Below are 23,491 nucleotides of genomic sequence, written 5' to 3'. Positions count from 1 at the left end.
GACGTCACGTAAAAAGAACCCAGGCCACTCTCAAATGTAGTTGGGATCAGGAAGGATATCCAGCCATAAAAACCATGTCAAAACAGACAACGAAGCCTGGTGCAGTCTTCTGGTTTGCCAGTCACTGTCTTCTGGCTTGCCAGCATGGAAAACAGACATTAAATGATGATGATGATGATGATGATGATGGTGATGATGATGATATGTACGTACGTATGTATGTATGTATGCATGCATGCATGTATGTATATAGGTATGTAGGTATGTATGTATGTATGTATGTATGTATATGGCAGGTTTCTTTCAGTTTGTCTAACAAGTTGTACTTGCAAGGTATTGGTCAAGCCATGGCTACAGTAAAGGACACCATCCAACAGCATCCTCACAATAGGAGTGAACTCCAAAACACATGGTTCCAATCCAAACTTCTTAACCAAACATCCATGGCAGCACATATAACAATACTAATTATTATTAATTAAATAATTAGTGTTATTTTTCTGTTTCAAAAAAATGAAACAATATCAGTATGCCACACTTTCTCATTTCTATATCTGGCTGAATATTTTATTGCAATTCAAAATCAATTAATTAACAATGATATAACAGATTTAGGGATATGTTATCATTTTAACAATATAAATATTTCATGACCCCCAAGGGACTTTTAACTCTTTCGCATTTAAACTGGCCACATCAGGCCCAAACAGTCTACCCATTTTATTCTCTAACCAATCAGATCCAGCCTCGTGTCATTCTAAAACAAACAATCACATCATCGAAATATTGAAGCTACAAGACAATGCATGATTAATTGAAAACAATGTGAATAAAGAAGCATTATACAGGCACAGGCAAAACTGTGTGGTAAGAAGCTTGCTTCCCAACTACATGGTTCCAGTTCAGTCCCACTGTGTGACACCTTGAGCAAGTGTCTTCAACTATAGCCTTGGGCCAACCAAAGTGAGTTGATTTGGTAGACGGAAACTGAAAGAAGCCCATGGGACAGTTTCACAAGAGCTGGCCAGGCAGAAGCCTGCACCAGACTTTTGTGACTGTTTTGGCAGGATTTTTACAGTTAGATGCCCTTCTTAACACCAACCACTCAGCAGAGTGGACATAGTGCTTTTTATGCGGCACAAGCACAGGTGAGGTCTGTTTTGGTAAGGTGTTTACAGCTGGATGCCTTTTCAAACACCAACTGCTTTACAGTGTTTATTGGGTGCTTTTAAGAGGCACCTGCACTGGCAAGGTCACCAAGTACTTGCAAGACAAAATATGTATGTGTGTGTGTGTGTGTGTGTGTGTGTCTTTGTGTCTGTGTTTGTCACCTCCATCACCACTTGACAACTGGTGTTGGTGAGTTTGCGTCCCTGTAACTTAACAGTTCAGCAAAAGAACCTGATAGGATAAGTACTAGGATTAAAAAAAAAAGGTCCCAGGGTCAATTTATTTGACTAAAACCCTTCAAGGCAGTGCTCCAGCATGGCCACAGTCAAATGACTGAAACAAGTAAAAGAATAAAAGAATATCTGACTGAGTAATCTGAGTGCTTAGCTCTAGTTTGAAAAGCTAATCAAGGCACATGCATCCTAACACAAGGCTGGTTTAGCTTATATAATATTCCCAGATAACCAGTACCAATTTCCAACAGGATGGTAAATGAAAGTAGTGATGAATTTATTGTACTGCCAAAATATGCAATTAAATGCTTGTAGTACAACTGATCTCCCACCCTTGGAGTTAGTAGCCCAATACCTTTTCTATTCAGCCTTCTTACATCAGTGGCAGGAAGGAGAGACAGCCTTTAACCAATCACACCTTTGAAATATATTTTATTGAACACAAAATCATGAATGGTTGAGCAAAATTAGCTTTTTATATAAACCAGAAAAACCTGCTCAAACTGAAACAAAATTTAATCAACACAAAACAACTTATACACTCTTAACCCTTTAGTATTTAAACTAGCCATATTCAGCACAAATTTTTTACTTGTTTTATGTTCAGAATGGTCAGATCTGGCATGTCACACACCTACCATACAATGAATGAAGGAATGAATTCCAATATTTTAAATCCGGGTTTGTCCCCATTAACAGGGGCAGCCAGATTTACCTCACTGTTACAGCAACCGCTCTCACACCATCTCGCCAAGTTTTGGACGTTCTCCCTCCCAATCTCCTCCTCCACTTGTCCCCTCTACGTTTTCTTTGGTCCACCTCACTTTCATGGTTCATTCACTTTAAACTCAAGTGATCTTCTCAGAACATGATCCTCATCCTTCCTCAATACATGTCCATACCACCACACTCCATTCATACCTGGCAGCTTACTTCTTTACTACTCACTAGGGGCTACACAAAAAGGAACAAACAAGGACAGACAAACAGATTGAGTTGATTATATCGACCCCAGTGCGTAACTGGTACTTATTTAATCGACCCCAAAAAGGATGCAAGGCAAAGTCGACCTTGGCAGAATTTGAACTCAGAACGTAGCAGCAGATGAAATACCGCTAAACATTTCGCCCGGCTTGCTAACATTTCTGCCAGCTCGCCGCCTTTTTGCCAGTGAAGAAAAGAATTTTCAGTTTTTTAATTAACAGTTAAATACCTCTGGTTTGGCTTTTCACTTGCCAGCTGTTCCACCAATTCCACCAACCCCAGCATCCCCATTAAGTGCTCAGCCTTCCTTTTATCCAATAGTTTCACACCATACATTGCTCTCAGCATTGCTCTCTCGGTCCTTATCAAAACTGCCATTTCGCTTTCCCTCAGACACCATGGCTCACTCCCATATAGTATTGCAGATCTCACGCAACTCCATAAAAATATATATGCAGGAGTGGCTGTGTGCTAAGAAGCTTGCTTCTAGAAACAACTGGGTCCAGTTTCAGTCCTACTGTGTGGCACCTTGGGCAAGTGTCTTCTACTATAGTCTCGGGCCAACTAAAGCCTTGTAGGTGGATTTGGGAGGTGGAAGCTGAAAGAAGCCCAGTGTGTGTGTGTGTGTGTGTGTGTGTGTGTGTGTGTGTGTGTATGTGTCAGTGTTTGACCCCCCACCACTGATTGACAATTGGTGTTGATGTGTTTATGTACCCGTAACTGAGTGGTTCAGCAAAAGGCTTTAAAAATAATTTTAAAAAAGCACTGGGGTCAATTCATTTGACTAAGATCCTTTAAGGTGATTCTCCAACATGGCCACAGTCTAATGACTGAAACAAATAAAAGAATATAAAAGTCACATCATTGAAATCTCAAAGCTACTAGATAATGTGTGATTAATTAAAAATAATCTTTTCTACTCTAGGCACAAGGTCCAAAATTTTGGGAGAGAGGGCCAGTTAATTAGATCAACTTCAGTATGCAACTGGTACTTAATTTATCGACCCTGAAAGGACGAAAGGCAAAGTCGACATCGGCAGAATTTGAACTCAGAACGTAAAGACAGACGAAATACTGCTAAGCATTTTGCCCAGCGTGCTAACGTTTCTGCCAACTCACCGCCTTATTAATTAAAAATAATGTTAATAAATATGCATTACATTTGACAAAATAATCTGAATGGTAAAGGGTTAAAGAGTTGTGAAAAAACCAGTTGTAGAATGCTAATAGGTTGTTCTTGGTGAAATTTATTTATCATATTATCCATCACAATCATTAAATCAGAGGTATGTAAGGCATGTTTGTAGAAAACACTCAAGCAAATAGTACACATCTTGGTGGAAAGTGTTCTCCTTACCCATGATGCAAAAAAAATTAAAGAATTCAAACAAAATAGAACCAGTCAAGCTATTAAGCATCCACTCTGATACAACTTGGTGAAAATAAATGTTAAACTGGTGATGATAATGATGATGATGATGGTGGTGGTGGTGGTGGTGGTGGTAGCTAATGGTTGTGATACTGAAGTTGGTGGCAGAGATGGTAGCTATGCCTGCAGTGAGGTGGGGGGGAGAAAAGAGGACTCTTGTCAGTGGCAGTAGTAATAATGATGATGATGATGATGGTAGTGGTTGAAATGATAATGATGACAGTAGTGGTAGTAGCAGTGGCAGTGGTGATGGTGGGGAGGGAGAGGGTTGTAATAATGATGGTAGCAGTTGCAGCCATTTCCACTTGGGTTATCTATGTAAATAGGAAGGCAAGTAAAAATTCTTAAATATTGTATGAAGAATATTATCAAGAGAATTAATGTTGAAATTTATTTAGTTTAAGAGAATATTATTCTTATGTAATTCCAAATGAGTTAGCATAGCAAAATAATTTTACAAGTCTACAAAAATGTTTTCCACATGTTAATCAGAAAATCAGCTAAGTAGCATTTAACAGCTGGCATTGGAAGAGTAGAATGGACCCATAAATTAATTAGACACTACAAAACAGGAAGATTGTATTTTGAATGATGGCTTATGAAATTGTATTTGGTAGCTGCCTATTATGTTGTCTTTTGAAAGGCACTAAACTGTAATTGTTGCAATATCATACAGAAGTGGAAAATACCCATCTACTACAACACCAGGTCACAGATATGTGCCAAAGAAAACAAAAGCAAGCAAATACAACAGCAGATATCCCATTTGATTATGACATGTCTCAATGAATTACTGGTACTACACACAGTAAGACAAGTTAATTGTAGTTTCTCTTGGAAATTTGAGTGTCTGCATGATCTTGAATCTCCTGATCACTGCACAATGTGGCATTGATCTTTCAATCAATTATTACATCTCCCTTTGTATTGAAATATTACACAATAGCTACAATTCTACACACTCTATGGTCAGATCCTTGATAATTCCATGAGCATTCATAGCAGCAAATATGTTTCACTTATGATTTGTCTGAGCTTACCCAAATGAGAACATAAGAGACAAGGCATATCACCCCACAGTTCATCCAACTGCACCAAATCTTGTGAGATATCCACTCCAAAAGGATTCACAAGATGTACTGCAGCTGTACAGACCCAAACCACAACTTATAACATCTGAAATGAATAACCTGGCAAGAGATATTGTTTTACTAATGTAACTGCTATAAGAAGACCATCCAAGATAGTAAAATACACTGTTATGATGTTCTAGATCTATAAGCTACCATACATTCAGATTTCTTGCTAAACTCATCTCAACAAACTTTAGACAATACTCAAATCTATTCAGAAGGTTTTGTAAGCAGCAGTCTTGCAAATAATGCTGCTAAATTTACTGCAAATCTTATTGCAATCTACATACAGCAAAAAATCTCCTGCAAGACTTCCCTTTCCAATCTCACTCTCCTCACCTACCAATGGTACACAGACACCAAATATAGCATACTCTGTATGTGGAAAAAAATATGGAACTATCATGGTTGGAATGCTTTTAGTCATAGATTTGCCAGATCAAAGCTGATCTGGACTAAACAACAACAACTTCTTTGACCACAAAAGTTCAACAAAGCAACAAGACCAGAAGAGTTCTAAACCATCTACAAATCAGTATGTTCATGATTTGGGCCTGTTTCTTGGGTCGTCACTATAGATCTGGAAGCAGGCAAAAAAATGAAAATCATCTCTTTGAACAAATTAATATTTGTAACATTAGCAAATAAGCAGGCCTACTACTCTCACTTTTAATATCTTAAAATATATAAGACAGCAAGCTGGCAGAATTGTTAACACACTAGGCAAAATGCTTAACAGTATTTCATCCATCTTCATGTTCTGAGTTCAAATTCCGCCAAGGTTGACTTTGCCTTTAATCCTTTTGGGGTCAATAAAATAAGTACCAGTTGAGTACTGGGATCGATGTAATCAGCTTGCCCCCTTCCCCAAAAATTGCTGGCCTTGTGCCAAAATTTGGAATCATTATTTTAAAAGACGTGGTAATAATCAGAAACAATCACTTTTTTAAAATCTTTTGCTCCTCCAAGTAATCTCCAATACATTTTTCACATGGCCACAGTCAAATGACTGAAACAAGTAAAAGAGTAAAGTCAAATTAATTAGAGGGCTTCTATCTGACATCACACCTCAGTGATTATTGACCCTTGAAAGCTTTGTGATAACAAAGTCAATATCTTGCATTTTATTGTCTCTAAGATAATGATCTTCTGGTTATTAATTCTGCCTCTAAGCTCTACCACTAACATCTTGGTTAAGCAGACACCTCCTGCACACATATTCTGTTGAGGTTCTTACAAAATCAACTTGGTCTATCTCAGGTAATGGGATATTACCTGGGATAGACCACCTAAGACACCTCAGCATTCAGTACAAAATAAGAGTTATCTCTCATCAAATTAGCAACATTAAACAAAGATACAGCACAGAGCTTTAGCCATTTGCCTGTACAAAACATTTTCATAAGTTTGTTTTAAATGTCCGTGCTTGTTTTCAAACTATAAGTTAGCCCTTGTTTCGCATGTTCTGAGTAATATAAAGCTTTCCTTTCATAAGTCCAAACTTACTCTAGTGGTTGAGAAAAATTGGGAATGTGTATCATATGAGGGGATACTGAAAAGTTCCTGGCTTTGGGTAAAAGAAAATACAGGAGACTCAATTAATTATGATTTTATTCAACATATTCTCCTCTCAAATTATCACAATGGTCCTTCAGTTTTTCTAAGCCCTGTAAAAGACCTTTCACAATACCCTTAAAGCCAGGGAAATTTCAGCACCTGTTCATATATGAAGCTAGGGATGATAGGCAAATATGTCCTGTATATCATATGTAATACACACAACGGGTAAAGGGTTAAAAGGCTTTGGGAATTAACTCTTCAGTGTTCACATTATTCTGTTAGAAGTAATGCTTGTTTATTCACACTGTCTTGCAATATATAGCAGCACTAAGATTTTCATGTGGTGACTGTTAATTTTTAGAATGATATTGTAGGGTTGGTGTGAGAGGCTGGATCCAGTCAGTTTGAACATAAAACAGGTAGAATATTTTGGTTGGATATGGCAGGTTTAAATGCTAAAGGATTAAAGAAATATAGTTTATAAGATGCATTGTGAAATAAAATTAAATAGCATAGACTCCATCTAAGAAGATCTGAAGAAGGAATTGTATTCCGAAATATCATCGGACTATAGATAGCTAAATTACAACAAATATATAGTCCATTTTTTAAATTATAGTGCATTGTTGTACCATTCAAAATTTTTTATTCTTTACAAACAATACACAATGTTTCAAACGAACTACAATACTCTCTTAAAATTAAATGTATTTGAGAAGGCCACAGCAATGCAAATTGAAAATAAAACAGCAAAGTCAAAAAATAAATAAAAAACAAAGATTTATTTTTGTATTTCAATATTTTGGCTTTTCAAAGCCCTCGTCTCTTAATAACAGCTTTTTAAAGCTAAGCTCTGATCTGAATGTGGGGTACTGAGGAATGATTGTAATATGCACAGATTGAAAGTGTTACTGATAGTGGACCTTAATTTTTAAATATACTTACATTACATTTTGTTGAGTCATTTTCAAAACCACCAATGAATATAATTTATTGCAAAAAAGCCCACCAAGTAAATTATATTGTCTCCCAGACATGGCTGTGTGGGTAAGAAACTTACTTCCCAACCATATGGTCTTGGGTAGTACCTTGAGCAAGTGTCTTCTACTATAGCCTCAGGCCAGCCAAAGCCTTGTGAGTAGATTTGGTAGACAGAAACTGAAAGAAGCTTGTCGTGTGTGTGTGTGTGTGTGTGTGTGTGTGTGTGTGTGTGTGTGTTGTGTTTGTTCCCCACCACTAACTAACAATCAGTGTTGATTTGTTTATATCCCCAAAACTTATTGGCTTGACAAAAAAACAGACCAACAGAATAAGTCACAGGCTTTAAAAAAAATTAAATACTGGAGTCAATTTGTTTGACTGAACCCTTCAAAACAGTAGCTCAACATAGCTGCAGTCCAATGACTGAAACGGGCAAAAGATAAAAGATATGTAAGCTAAATAAAAATTAATTAATTGATTCATTGGTAAATGAACCCTAAAAGCTAATGAATCACACAGCAGTTGAAAAAGGTAAGTGTATATTACTGTAAGAACCAGAATTTACCCAAATTTCCTATATTTCAAACATTTATACTTTGTTTCAAAATTTATATTGAATGGTTAATAAAATTCCAATAATTCTATGCTTGAAACATTTGAATAACTCAAGAATTAAAAACAAAGAATGAAATAATAACAAAACATTTCTTTTTTTTAAATGACATAATTATATAAGGGACAGTCATAAAGATGTAAGTTAGCTAGCATATTTGAGAGACAGTTATAACACTATTCAAAAATGTAAGCCATTATTCCTTCGGTAATCAACTGTATTGACTAAGACAGAAAGAGTTGTATGTGTGTAGGGGGTGGAGGACGGGTTGGCAGACAGGCAGGCAGGTATGTATGTATGTATGTAGGTAGGTAGGTAGGTAGGTATGTATGTATGTATGTATGTAGGTATTATGTAGGTATGTATGTATGTAGGTATTATGTAAGTATGTATGTAGGTAAGTAGATAGATAGATAGATAGATAGATAGACAGGCAGACAGATACTAGCTTAAAAGCCACACTCTGTGTGGACTTTTGAGCTAGCTCCTGTGGAGGGCTAATTGGACCTGTGGCCCAAAACTAACAAGAACTAAATAGCATGACTCTAATCCATCTATAATGAGTATATGCCATGGTAGTGTTTGATTAGAGGTTAATGACGGATGAGAATTAATTCTGTAATGCAATCATTCTATTGTTCCAGTCCCAAGTTGAATTCCAACTGTTGGCCAATTTGTCCTAAAGTTCTTGATGTAAAATTAACAAAGTGAATATCATTTATCTCCCTCTTGATCTCTGACGCCATCTGACAAACGCAAACCATGATGGCATGAATCAGTCAAGCTTTACCTGCTAAAAATAGCAAACCAAAATGCTTTTAAATCAGATCCCAATACTGGACTGTATAAGATACAACACTACATATAGATGCAAACTTGTAAGTTTGGTTAACTCAACACATATCAAATTAACCTTTCCAAAAATATAGTAGGTCTCTCTCACATATATAATACGGTCAAAATTATCCATGCAATTAGGCGACAAGCTGGCAGAATCTTTAGTACACCAGGCAAAATGCTTGTCCATTTTTATGTTCTGATTTCAAATTCCGCCGATGTTGACTTTGCCTTTCATCCTTTCGGGGTCATTAAAATAAGTCCCAGTTGAACAATGGGGTCGACGTAATTGACTTACCTCCAACACCCGAACATGCTGGCCTAGTGCCAAAATTTCAAATCAATATTATCCACGCAATTAAGTAAAATGTCTCAGGATAGTTTAAAGAACTAAGGGAGATAACTCTGTTGTAAGAAACTTCAAAAATGTTTTGTAATGAAGAAAAGCTAAGGGAAACAACTCTTTCATATAAATATAGATTTTAAAATTTGGCACAAGGCCAGCAATTTCGGGAGAAGAGGTAAGTTGATTGCATATAAATATAGACTTGAAAATATATTATTCTCTTTTATTCACCAAAGATTACCACTGCATAGCATCTTAAACAAGTGTATTTTACTGTTTTCTACGGATTGTTACTGAAAATTGGGTAGATAGGAATTATACTCAAGGCTTTCGTATACAAACGTGTGCACGCACACCTGTCTCGTGTTGAGCCTCATTATGTCAAAAAAGGTAATTTGGCTTTTCAATAGATAGAAATCGATAAAATATGTACTAAACTGATATCAGTATTGATGATTGACTAAAAAGCCTACAAGACACTCCAATGGCTGGAACCAGTGGGGAAAAGTAAATCCATACATTAAGTAATTGACTGAATGAAATTCTAAACACTCACCCTTCAAATAGTAAAATGATGAAATATTTGAAAGGCAACAGAGTGATACAAAAGCATGGAATATAATTATATTTTCCTTAAGTTCAATTTCAAGAAATATAGTTACGTATTGGAATCAATTCAATCAACTGTGCCTGTGGCCTCATAACAACACAAAAAATTCCTTAAAAAAATTTTTTTATACCAACCCACCTGAAACTGCCTCTGATTCCATAATATAAACATTGTTTTAATATGATCTAAATTAAAACTTCCCATCAAAATTCCATGTTAATCTATGTTCCTAACACCAGCTTAATAATGACAGTTACTTTACTAAATCTTTAATTATTTATGAAATTAATCAAAATAAAGGTAGTGCATTTTAACCAAAATATCATAAATAAAGGGCTAGGTTGTCCACAATGTAAATGTTCTGACTTTAACCTGGAAGATTTATGCTGTGTAGATGCCACGTAAAAGTGTTCATGCAGTGCCATGTAAAAGCACCCAATACACTCTGTCAAGTGGTTGGCAATAGGAAGGGCACCCAGCCATAGAAACCATGCCAAATCAGAATGGAAGCTGGTGCTGCTCACCAGCTTGCTAGCTCTGGTCAAACCGTCCAACCCATACTAGTATGAATAATGGACATTAAATAATGATGATGATGATGATGATGATGATGATGATGATGATGATGATGATGTAGATACACATATTGATCGCATCTACTGAGCATAAAAGTATATAGATATCTCTACAGAAAATAAATCATGAGAAACTGTTGTGTAAATAAAGCTCCTACATTATACCACTGTTAAAAGAAGCAAATTTCTTTTTAACTGTTACAATATTGGTTTCTTTTTGATAAGTATTTTTTTATCAATGATATTAACACTTTAATTCTTAAAATTGTAATTATTCATGTATAATAAGCACTTATGTATAATGTGCATCCCTCATTATGGGCAATGAAATTCTACAAAACAAAAATTATCCCTCATGTATGATACTGATCATTTCTTAGTTTCATTTCATGCCGTCATACATGGAGATCATGGTGACAGGCCATGTTCCAATGCATGGAAAAAGAAGTTTTTTAGTCAGATATATTATAATTGCAGAGCAAAATAGTGAATGAAATCATGTTTGCACCCTAAGTGAAACAAAATGCAAATTTGAATATAACCTGTGACCTTTGCCAGTAAAGACTGTAAATGTGCATCTGCTGTGAAGTCAACATTGTAGAAATCACTTGATCATGTTTCAATAAGTTTATACTCAATTTTAATCTTCAGTCTGTACAGTGATGAACAAATGATACAATAAATGGAAAATAAATAAATAAATAAACTGGCAACAGCCTATGAAGAAGACACTTAGGTTTGAAATGGCAGTCATTTGAAAGGTATAAATCAGTGACTTGCACCTTATGGGTCAAGAAGACAAAAAAAAAAAAAAAACGAAATCTTTAAGGACAGTAACACATATATATATACAACAAATGAAAATCTTGATATATTTCCCCAAGAAAAGTATCAAGTTTTAAATTAATCTTTTTGGAAAATTATTTCTTTATATACACTTTAGCATTCAGACTACTCAGTCAAATGTAATACTTATTCATTCACTTTGTTTTAAATGAATCATTCATTATCTCATACCCTCGAAATTTCAATGATCTGACTGTTTATTTTTAGAATGACATTGCAAGATAGGTGTAAGAGGCCAAATGTGGCCAATCTGAACATGAAACAGAATATTTGGGCCAGATATGACTGGTTTAAATGCTAAAGGGTTAAATATTAGAACAGGGTCAAGGGACGTTATTGATTTACCAGAATGAGTCATAATGGTAAAAGGTAAGAAACTACAGGTGTAAATGAATATATAAGCTTATATCATCATCATCATTTAACATACATTTTCCATGCTGTCATAGGTTAGACAGTTTGATAGGAGCTGGTGAGCCAAAGGACTATGCCAAGCTTATTGTGAGCTTTGGTAGGGTTTCCACGGCTGGATGCCCTTCCTAACACCAGCCACTTTACAGAGTGTACTGGGTGCTTTTTTACAAGGCACTAGTACCAGTGAGGTCACCAAGTAACTCGCAAAACAAGACCCCTCAATTTAGGATGGGGAATAATATTGAGGAAAGTGGCTTTATGTCAGGTAGTGAGAGGCTAAAATATGATACAGAGACCGAAACAGGTGTTTTGCTGCAGAGGAGATATATAAGGCTACCACAATTGGAAGAGAGAGAACATGGTGGATGATGTGTCAGGGCATACCCTCAAGTTTCAAGGAGGTGAATATAAAAGAAGCAGAGGTGGATGGATGGATGGATGGATGAATGGGTGGGTGGATAGATAAATTTTATATATATATATATTTATACAGAGAGAGAGAGACAGACAGACAGATAGATACAGTGCCACTATAAAATTAGGCCTACATATATTAGTTTCTGTCTACTAAATCCACTCAGAAGGCTTTGGCCAGCTCAGGGCTATTTCAGAGACACCTGCCGAAAGTACCACACAATGGGACTGAACCTGGGATCAAGTGTTTGGGAAGTAAACTTCTTACCACAGAGCCACATCTGATATGCAAAAAAAAAATATACAAAAAAAATTAGATGGTCAGAGCTGGCTATTTCGTTGCTGTTTCTACCATGACAAACAATCACATAGAAGTTCCCTTGTTGGTTCACATATTAGTGGCATGCAGTGTAGAATATATATTGTTTGTTGTTTACCTTCAAGTCAGGCCTGATTGTTTGTCATGGTAGAAATAGCAACAAAATAGCCATCTAATCACACCCTTCTGTCTTAGAAAAAGAAAGAAGGATATGCTAATTAATATAATCTATTAATATAACCCTAACCCTAACCCTAACTGACATCTAAAATGATGGAACAATCAAGAAAGGAAGGCTTTGATCATAAGTCTGCTAAGAGTTGATCTGGGTTAAACATCAATAACAATACAACTTCAAAACATTTATTCTACCAAGGATCTCCCTAAAAATCAACACCAATTCCTAAGAGCCAAAGGGACAACCTTTTGAGTCAATAAATACTTGGAACTCAAAAAAATTGGAATTTTGTGGTTGAGACTGGCATTCCTGTATGTATATAGGAAGGGCATCCAGCTGTAGAAACTCTGCCAAATCAGATTGGAGCCTGGTGTAGCAATCTGGTTCACCAGTCCTCAGTCAAATCGTCCAACCCATGCTAGCATGGAAAGCGAACGTTAAACGATGATGATGATATATATACATACAATGAGAGAGAGAGAGAGAGACAGACACAGACAGACACACAGACAGATACCACTATCTATAGTGGTATTTCATCTGTCTTTTTGTTCGGAGTTCAAATTTTGCCAAAGTCGACTTTGCCTTTCATCCTTTCAGGATTGATAAATTAAGTACCATTTCCGTACTAGAGTCGATCTAATCGACTGGCCCATCCCCAAAAATTTGGGGCTTTGTACCTAGAGTAGAAAAGATTCTTAAAACATTTCAATATGCTTTGGGTTGGTACAATATTCATTTTCAAGTATATAACAGAAATCTAGGAAGACTTTAAGGTTTTGAGGACCTAGAATAAATGTATGTACCTAACTGAGTTGTTAGGTCTTTTGATTTGAAAATAGAGAATGGAGACATTAAATCTCAAAGGATAAATCACCAAGATGAATACAGATTTCAAAGTGAAATCACTGTTGAAAGTGATTACACTGTGTAACAAAATTTTTATTTATTTATTTATTTATTTATTTATTTTTGTCTTTGGTCAGTTAATGTTATTTCCTGTTTGCTTCTATCTAGAAAGCAAAGGAAATGACTACTATTTCCTTCAAACTTTGCTTTTGTCACCTGGACATCAATGTTTTGAAACTGACCTATTTTCCATTACACTTCAGATTCAGTGCTGAGTTGTTGAAGCAGAAATATCGTTATAGCAAATATTCTGCTCAATACCACAGATTTGCTTGTCAGTTGCTTGACCATAGCCACTTGAGTATGTCCCTTAGTGGTTAACAATATGTGCATCTCTGAGTAGGACTAGTTGGAGAGCATCATAACTGTGTGTTGAGAAGGATTCTTTGGGATTTGAATAAATGTAACAAAAGCAGAGTTTGAAGGACATATTTAGACAATTTTCATACTTTCTAGGGGTAAGCAAATAGGAAATAACAGTTGCTACCCAAAGACAAAAATCATGTCACAGTGTTGCAATTTTTGTTACTAAAGATGCCAAGATTAGCACAACAGTTGAGCCATTTTTATGTACATGGTTGAAGCTGGTTTTAGATTTGCAAATATAGTTTTAACAAAGTAGAGAAATAGATCCTTGCAAATGTGTGTCAAACATATTCTTCCTATTAAAAATGTCAAGTTAGTAATTCAATAACAACATATGTTTATCTAAATGTATTTAATATTACCTATATTATCAGGCTGTGAGATGACAGAATCATTAGCATACCAGACAAAATGCTTAGCGCCATTTCTCCTGTTTTTACGCTCTGAGTTTGAATCCTGCTAAGGCTGACTTTTTCTTTCATTCCTTTTGGGGTCAATGAAATAAATACTAGTTGAGCAATGGGGTCAATGTAATTGACTTCCACCCTCCCCCAAAATTGCTGGCCTTGCGCCAAAATTTGAAATCAATATTACCTATATTATTTAGGGAGGTTTTTCTCTCAATATAATAAATATTTTTATCACAATCATTAATGTAAATATTCAGATGGCAAGCTGACAGAATCTTTAGCATACTGGACAAAATGTTTTGTGGCATTTCTTCCAGTCTTACATTCTGAGTTCAAATTCCATCAAGGCCAACTTTGCCGTTCATCCTTTCAAGGTCAATAGAATAGGTACCAATTAAGCACAGGGGTTTGATGTAATTGACAAGCCCCTTCCCTCAAAATTTCAGGCCTTGTGCCTATATTAGACAGTCATTTGACTGCGCCCATGCTGGAGCACCGACTTTTTTTTTTTTTTTTTTTTTTTTTTTTTGCTTCGATAAAATATTTGTCGATAAATCTGTTTTCAACAAAAACAGAAGCACATCGATATTTCATAGTCCTCGTCCAACAGAAGAAATAAAAGAAAGAAAACCCTTTTTTTTTTCTTTAATATGAAGATTTCAAAGTTCTTGGGAAGGGTATGAGATTGTGTGATATTTCATCTTTCACACCAGCAGGTCCGATGTTTAATTACGGTTGAAACAGGCATCTATGGGGTCAATTTCATGAAAGATAAGAGAATATTGTATTGTTAAATTGGATACATTTGATGTTGTTTGGTTCGATGCTAGCCCTGTCTTTTCAATCATTTGTTTCAGACTACATTACCTCAAGCCCTTTTTCTTAACATGGCAGAGTGCTATTTGAGAGTGATTTGGTTGCTGTTTCTAGCTGATAGAAGGACCACGTGTAGAAGCTCTATGTTCTCTCTGCATTACTTGTGTCATCGACCCCGATAAAGGAAAAACTTTGAAGAAGGGAGATAATTCTAAACAAATTGCTGGCGAATTTTGAAAAACATGCCCTACGCCTATTTATAAATAAATTAAAATTTAAGAAATGAACAGAAATATGATAACTCTGTGTAAAACACATATACAAAGATCAGCATCTACAATTTTAAATCAATATCAAGGAAGGGTACAGATGGGAACAACACACATAGAAATGAGCACATTAGTAACTGAAATTTAGAGGTTAAAAGGTTCATATTCTTAGAAACAAGGAGAAAAAATAAAGAATTCATAACCATGAACAAAAAACTTGCTGAGTTCACTGATAGTAGATCGCGAAAATTATTGGAAACATAACGTAACGTATAACACATTAACTTGTATCTTAAAAGTTACCTATATTACAAAATCTTCTCAACAAAACACTGATGGCAGCTTATAACTAAAATACTTTTTCTTTCATAAACAGTGAACTCGCTTACGATGAAGTACTGCTCTTCCCACAGAAACAGGGGAATTCTGGATTTAAAACTGACATGTGGATAAGTGGACACTAAAGTCTAGTATATTCCTAAAGAGCAACGTTTCCCAACCTTTTTGCCACTGTAGACCGGTTTCATGCGAGACAATTTTTCCACAGGCGTATTACAAACCACAATAAAGTGCAGGGCTAATGCCGTTTTGCACTTCTCCTTGAGAAATGCATTTTTTTTTTTTTAAGTTTTTCGAATTCCCACGTTTTAGATGTCGGAGATTACTAATATGCAAAGAAAAAAAATGTTAATTTTACCCCGACCCCCATTTAAAATTTAGAACATTTTCGAAATTTTTTCCCCAATGTTTTAGATGACGGAGATTCCGAATATGCAAGAAACCACGTTTTCAAAATTTTAAATTCAATAAGCATATAGATATGTGTATAAAGAGACAGATATGACTGTCTTCCTAAAAACAACAATAACATACCGTCTTCTATAGAACCGCCACATTTAGTTGACAAATATATTTTATAAATAAACGGACAGGGATAAATAGATAGATACATAAATAAATGGATGAAAAAGTTCAAAATTTAAAATTGGAGGAGGGGTGAAATTTGATCCCCTTATTGAATTTTATAACATTAATTATCAAACATTGCTTGTTTCTCATAAAATGGTGTATATTTAATTTACATTAAATTATTATTTACGATTATTTAAGGCAAACACACGTAAAACGCAAATTCTTTTTACTTTAATGTTTTTGTCTGCATTTAATTTTGATTTGCATATGCTCTGTCAATTCGCTACGATCTCTTTATAGTAAACAAAAATCAAAAATTTTAATGAGGGGAGGTAGGGGTGAAATTTTTTTTAAAATTTATTTTTTTGCATATTCGTCATCTCCGGCACCTAAAACATAGGAATCCGCAAAAAACTTTTTCAAAAAAATGCATTTTTCAAGGAGAGGTGCGAAACTGCATTAGCCCATTTCTTATATAATACATATATAATGCAAAACATCCGACAGACTGTGATAGTCACAAAAACAGGAATAAAATTTTAAAATTTATTCTTTCTATGCGTCCCGGTGATTGGATGCTCCAGCTCTACAACATTCAACATGTGAAAGGAATTACGTTATTTTACACCTGATCATACAACCGTATTCATGCATGCATCTATATCTACGCACGGACGGATAGATAAATAGATTACAAAAATTACACTGTAAGAATATATTACAGTAAATATTTACGATGATCTGTGATATGTAAGAAAAAATTCTTTGATCGTAAATAACATCAACCAGGTTACGTTAGTTTCTCCTTCTCTTGCATGCATGCATGTATGCACGTCTTTATGTCAGCTGTACAGACCAGAGTATCAGGTGTTTTTATACACCTCTGGTCACAATACGCTTCCAATTCTTTTTTTCTTTTCTTTTTCTTTTTTTAAATAGCGCTCTTCTTTTCTATCTTGACTCAAGATTGTCTAACTAAATCGTCTTCCCATTGTCGTGGAGGCCTTCCGAGTAGCCTTTTCCGATCTATTGGATACCACTCGGCAACTGCATAGGTTGTCTGTGAACCTTGCAACATATCCAGCCCAACGGAACTTGTGCTTTCGATATTCTGCAATCACATCGTTCACTCCGCTCTATTCTCGAATTACTTACTTTCGGATATGCTCTTGCAATAATATCCCTAACATAGATCTTTCCATGGCCCCTTGCGTCAATCAATGTTCTTCCCTCTTTGTAGTAGCCCACGTCTCGTATATGTATAAATGTGCATGTATACATGTTGGCGGAGAAAATTGCCAGGGTTTGTAAACATGTGGCTGAGGTGGTGTGTTCATATATGTAGCTGCATGTGTCTGCATTTATGGTCGGTGTGACCATGTCGTTTAAGTGTGTGTAGTTACTTTTTATATATGCACCTATGTATAAACAAATTTATGCTACTTAATGCCCTTGGGAATGACATGAAAGTCACATTTCATTTTTTCTTTTTCTGTTTTATTAAATTTCCACTAAAATAGGGAGCCATCGTCTACCGAAAAAGAAACCTTTATTTTCCGCTTTATAATTGTTTACAAATGTAAGTAGGTTGACAGAACTTACCGATGTGGCATCATGTACACTAAGAAAGCTAATCGTTGTATTGACCATCTCAATCGTCGTAAGTTAGGTAACTTCACCAAATTCCGAGAGACGAAAATCCTGCACATGGAAGACATTATTGTGTTGTTGCTAGAACGGTTGTTGTAACAACATGAGTTTCGTTTCCGGTCTTACATCGGTTAGTTTTGTCTATCTGATTACCATGGCAATGCTATCATTAGAAATATAAACAAGACCAGCTGACAAATTCAATTTAACTTTTCAACTGATCGTGACTGCAGATCGTGCGAGCTAATGAAGAAGGGCTTCTATGATGTATTTGCTAGAATTAGCAGCCAAATCTCTCTCAGACCACACTACAGCAGGCATGGGCTATCTTTTTCTTCAAACGGGCCGTATGAGACATTAGTATCATCAGGCAGGCAGCGCTACTAAAAAAAATTCGGTAAATTTTCAGATTAACACTCGCCCGATTTTCACTAGTTAGGCTTTTATGGTCAGGGTTAGGGTTTTAGGGTTAGGGTTAGGGTTTAGGGTTAGGTTTAGGGTTAGTGTTAGGGTTAGGATTAGGGTTAGGTAATCGTGCAGGTGTTAATGTGAAAATTTACAAAAAATTCAAGGTAATTTTTCGTCAGACGTGTCGTTCAGAGAGTCCCGCATGCCACTGTTTGCCTCTGACTGCTCTACAGTCTAAAAATAGTGAGTAACTATATAGCATTGGATATTTTAGTCTTAGATACAGTGTCTGAGAAAAAAAGGTTACAGGTTACAGGCGAACGCCTTCAATTATGGGTCTCAAGGATTAAAGCTGACCTGGTGTTAAATAACAACAATAGACTAAATACATTGACTATATTCAGTTTTCTCTCAAGCAGATAAGAGTTCACATCTCAACAGAGTCAAAACTGTTTTTATTTATGCAGGATTCAATAAAATTAAAAGACAATAACATGCAGTATTTTAATCAACTATATATCCATACCCTAAAAAAGTTAATTTTGTGTCAAGCTGTAAATTTTGCTTTGACTCATGGTTCTGAGTTCAAATATGGCATCACATGTCATCCTGACTTCATGCTCTTGTTTGATGTGGGGCAGGGGTCATCTCAGATTAGTAGTCCCAGAGGTATCATTATGTGTAGAGCTGACCAGGTCCACCAGTGCTCTCCATCACTGGTGGTCCTATGCTAGACCCCCTGAATCCGCCATGGTGACATCAAACCTCCGGAGGTCTTCCCCAATAATATCCAGCCATCTGGTGCGGGTCCTGCCATAAGGCTCCTTCCAGCCAACACCTGCTGCATCAAATGAGAGTAAAGCCTTGGTAGGATGATCTAGCAGGAGACAGAGAACATGTTCCAACAGACAAAAAAAATCCAACAATTATCTGGCAGAAATGCGTAGAGGTATTTCTTCTGGCTCTTTACATTCTGAGTTCAAATTCAATTAAGGTTAACTTTTCCTTTCATCCTTTCAGGGTTGATGAAATAAGATATTTGTCAAGTACTGAGGTTCAATTTAATCGTTTTGCTCCTTCCCCTCCAAATTGGTGGCCTTGTGCCCAAATCAGAAAGAATTCTTTACGTAAGTAGGCAAGGCTGTATGGTTAAGAAGTTTGCTTCATGACAACCATGCAGTCTAGGGTGAACTGGTTTCCTCAGTGGGCAGGACCAGCTGAAGGTACCAGCAACTCAGTCTCCTGGAGTGTCACATGCCTGGTGGGTACAACAGCTTGTATTTGGGATCAAAATAACAAGAGGGGCATGAACATACATACATACCTGCTAACTTTTTGATTTCTCTCTAATAGAACTCAGCTTATTTTCCTACTGTTCTGATTGCTATCAGACCTTTTTTCTTTTCCCCCATCCCCATACATAACTATACCTTTTATAATATGGAATTGTGCAGTGAGAAGTTTGCTTCTCAGCCACATGGCTTTGGGTTCAATTCTACCTTGTGGCACCTTGGGCAAGTGTCTTCTACTATAGCCTCAGGCCAACCAAAACTTTGTGAGTGAATTTAATAGATAGAAACCAAAAGAAGTCCATTGATCATTCATCATTTTAGATGTTTGCAAGATTATATCAATAAGCATATCCTCCTTTCCTGTTCTAAGACAGAAGGGTGTGATTAGATGACTATTTTGTTGCTATTTCTACCATTATATGTATGTATGTATGTATGTATATGTAATTCGTCTGACGTTCCGTGTGTCACTGTGGTTCGTCTGAGTTCATTGTTTCATTGTTGTTGTCTTGTGTGACTGTCATAGTAAAAGGTCATTGATAGATATGGCGGACATGATTCTTGTTTATTCATAACGAACTTTGGGTGAGTGCGTTCTTTGTATGTAATTGAATAATAAATGTAATAATTAAATTGTACAACTCGTCTTTTCTCTGCGAGTCTCCCGAGGGAAATACAACAGTATACATACATGGTTGACCTACACTCTCAGAGTGGTTGATGTTAGGAAGGGCATCCAGCTGTAGAAACTCTGCCAGATCAGATTGGAGCCTGGTGTAGCCATCTGGTTTCACCAGTCCTCAGTCAAATCGTCCAACCCATGCTAGCATGGAAAGCGGACGTTAAACGATGATGATATATATATATATATATATATATATATATATATATGGGCATATTAGACGTGGCTGCATGGTAAGGAGTTTACTTCCCAACCACTTGGTTCCAGGTTCAGTCCCATTGTGTGACACCTTTGAGTTACTGGTACCTTCAGCTGGTCATGTCCACTGAGGAAACCATTTCACCTTTACCTACTGACAATGAAAATATTACCCAAGGAATGGACACTCAATAGCAACCTGTTGAGAGACTATATTAACACCAGACTGAGACAATATCTGGATGTTTGCACTAGAGCCTCCCACTGTTTTAGATTAAGCCACTGAGGAGGAAGAGTACAGCATTATATTTTTCAAAACTATTTAATGGCAAATAAAAGATTTCTTTCTCATTGCATTTTATAATGTTGCAGTTGTAGGTAAAAATCTCTATATATAAAAATGAGAATGTGTCTGTCTGTCTGTTTGTCTGTCTGTCTGTTTGTCTGTCTGTCTGTTTGTCTGTCTGTCTGTGTGTGTGTGTGAATCCCTAAATCTCGAGAACTACGCAACCAATTTCATTCAAATTTTACACATACCTTACTTAGGGTTCCAGTTGTGTTTTAGTCAAAAAATTTTTTAACTTCTTGCAGAGTTCGAGCCCACGGCAACATAATATCTCCTCCACTATTTAAGTATTACGTGTCAAAAGTGAAACAAAAACACTCATGTCAAATACTTTCACTTTAAAAATGAAACTATTCCACTAACTGAAACAATCACATTTCGATACTGTAATGACAGATACTTTCAGAGAGAGAAAGAGAGAGAGAGAGAGAGAGAGAGAGAGAGAGAGATGTATATGTATATATATATAGATGTATATGTACACGTATATGTATAGATATATATGCATACATGTATATGTATACATATGTGTAGATGTATATATATATAGATGTACATGTAATATGTACACATATATACATATATATACATGCATACAGATATCTATACATATATACACCCATCACACACATACACATGGACACAAACACACACAATAGTCATTTGTTTCTTGAATGGATCTTTATGAAATTTGGAAATTACATTCTATGCATAACGGCCATAACTCCCATGAAAATTCATATATTTTTGATGTTGATGAAATTTTAACCCGAACATAACAGATGAGCATTATTTGTAATTCAACGGTACAACAGTGTAAGACTACCCTTTCAGATATACTTACATTGTGATTTCTGCAATGTGGTGCATAAATTGTCAAGTAAATGAGACGCATCTTTGCCTCCACTGATTCACTTGCAAAGTGTTGAGTAAAATTATTTCATTGCAGACCTCCTTTGAGTCTTTTTATTATCACTGCGACACACATAGTGCCCAGTTGGTAACATTGATTTCAAGGCCTTCCCAGATGAGAGACTGGTTGTTCTAAGACATTTATCGATTGTAAATTTTGTCTGCAATTTGGAAATTATATTCTATGCATAACGGCCATAACTCCCATGAAAATTCATATATTTTTGATGTTGATGAAATTTTAACCCGAACATAACAGATGAGCACTGTCTGTAGCTGGACTTCTCTTGGAAGAGCCGCGCTTCTCACATGGACAACTGTATGTTGGCTGCTCAAGAGTGGGCAGCAAAAAAAAACCTATTTGCATATGCTCCACAAATGAAAACAAGGAACATTGTTTACAACAAGGTGTTATAATCACAACAGCAAGAAAGTATGTACATGATCACCTTCTTTTACGAAACTTCATTGACTTTCATATATTTATATTGATATACATAGATATACGTGTGTTTGGGTGTGTGTGTGTGTGTGTATATATCTTTATATATAAAGATTAGAACGTGTGTCTGTCTGTCTGTGTGTCTGTGTGAATCTCTAAAACTCGAGAACTACACAACTCTCTTTTACAAACCCAGTGAAAATACATATATTTCATATGTCAAAGAAATTCAAGCAATACATATAACACCAAAGTTAAAAACATTCCCAACAATTCCACAATCCCCAACCTCCAGAGCTATTGAAGAAACTGTTATCATCAACTGACCAAGATTCCTAACATTTGCAAAACAAAATTAGACAATACGACGCTGTACTACAGATGACATCATTTGGAACCACAAGAGATTTAACTGAGGCAGCATTCATCCAAACTTTCAAGATCCAACCTCAGATTTATCATCGCATTGTCTCTCTACTACCTCTGTCAAATGAATCACCAAAATTGGCCTTTCATTATTTATAATCTGTACCTGTTTGTTTGGTTATGAAATAAAATACACAAAACGTGTTTCTGAATTACGTGTATTTACTTTATATAGATATGAGTTGAAAACTTTCTTCTAGCATTCCACTTAATATCTATTTTCCATGCTGGCATGGATTGGAGAGTTATTAATGTAGAAATATGGTATCGTAGCTACTAACAGTTGAGGGTTGCGTAGTCTAGACGGCGTTTTTAGATTTCATTATTCTCTTTAACCCGGGCAACGCCGGGTATTTCTGCTAGTATTGTATAAAAGACATTTTTAACACTTACTGAAAGGTTAGATATTAACAACGGAGGCAGTATTATTACCAAATGGCAGTTTTTGACTCTAATGCATTATAAAAGTGCCATAATACTATGGTATTCGTCCTGAGAAGTCTCTAGTATAGACATTTAGAGTATAAAAGCACTCAACCAGTTGGCTGTTGACAACACCAGTAACTGAATCATTGCTGTTTCTCTATATATCAGTGAAAGGGAGGTTTGGCCAGTAAGAACTGTCAGCAGTTTGGGTTTGTGCCAAGGAGAAGCACCACTGATATTCTGGTAAGACAGCTGCAGGAGAAATTCCTACCCAAAGATAAACCTCTGTACTTGACTTTCGTTGACTTGGAGAAAGCCTTTGACAGGGTCCCCCGATCTCTTATCTGGTGGTCAATGTGGAAACTAGGAATAGATGAATGGTTAG

The 23,491-nt window shown here is 36.0% G+C and overlaps 1 protein-coding gene across 3 annotated transcripts in view; it reads right to left on the bottom strand.

The window, feature by feature from the left end:
• The window catches only part of LOC106874019 (CDP-diacylglycerol--glycerol-3-phosphate 3-phosphatidyltransferase, mitochondrial), a 288,304-nt gene extending 269,708 nt beyond the window's left edge, over positions 1-18,596 (bottom strand). Inside the window, exon 1 of one of the 3 annotated variants that reach the window (XM_014921577.3) lies at positions 17,927-18,596. In XM_014921577.3, coding sequence (XP_014777063.2) covers positions 17,927-18,042 — 116 coding nt within the window. In that variant the 5' untranslated portion in view covers positions 18,043-18,596. Of the gene's footprint in view, positions 1-15,912; positions 15,964-17,926 lie in introns of those variants that run through there. The other 2 variants (XM_014921579.3, XM_089353670.1) reach the window with 2 other exon arrangements.
• Between the last annotated feature and the right edge of the window lie 4,895 nt (positions 18,597-23,491).

The sequence above is a fragment of the Octopus bimaculoides genome, chromosome 1 (assembly GCF_046866305.1).
Source record: "Octopus bimaculoides isolate indiv1 chromosome 1, ASM4686630v1, whole genome shotgun sequence".
In the NCBI taxonomy this organism is placed as follows: domain Eukaryota; kingdom Metazoa; phylum Mollusca; class Cephalopoda; order Octopoda; family Octopodidae; genus Octopus; species Octopus bimaculoides.
The sequence above is the reverse complement of the archived record's forward strand: the minus strand, read 5'-3'. Positions and strand labels throughout refer to the sequence as shown.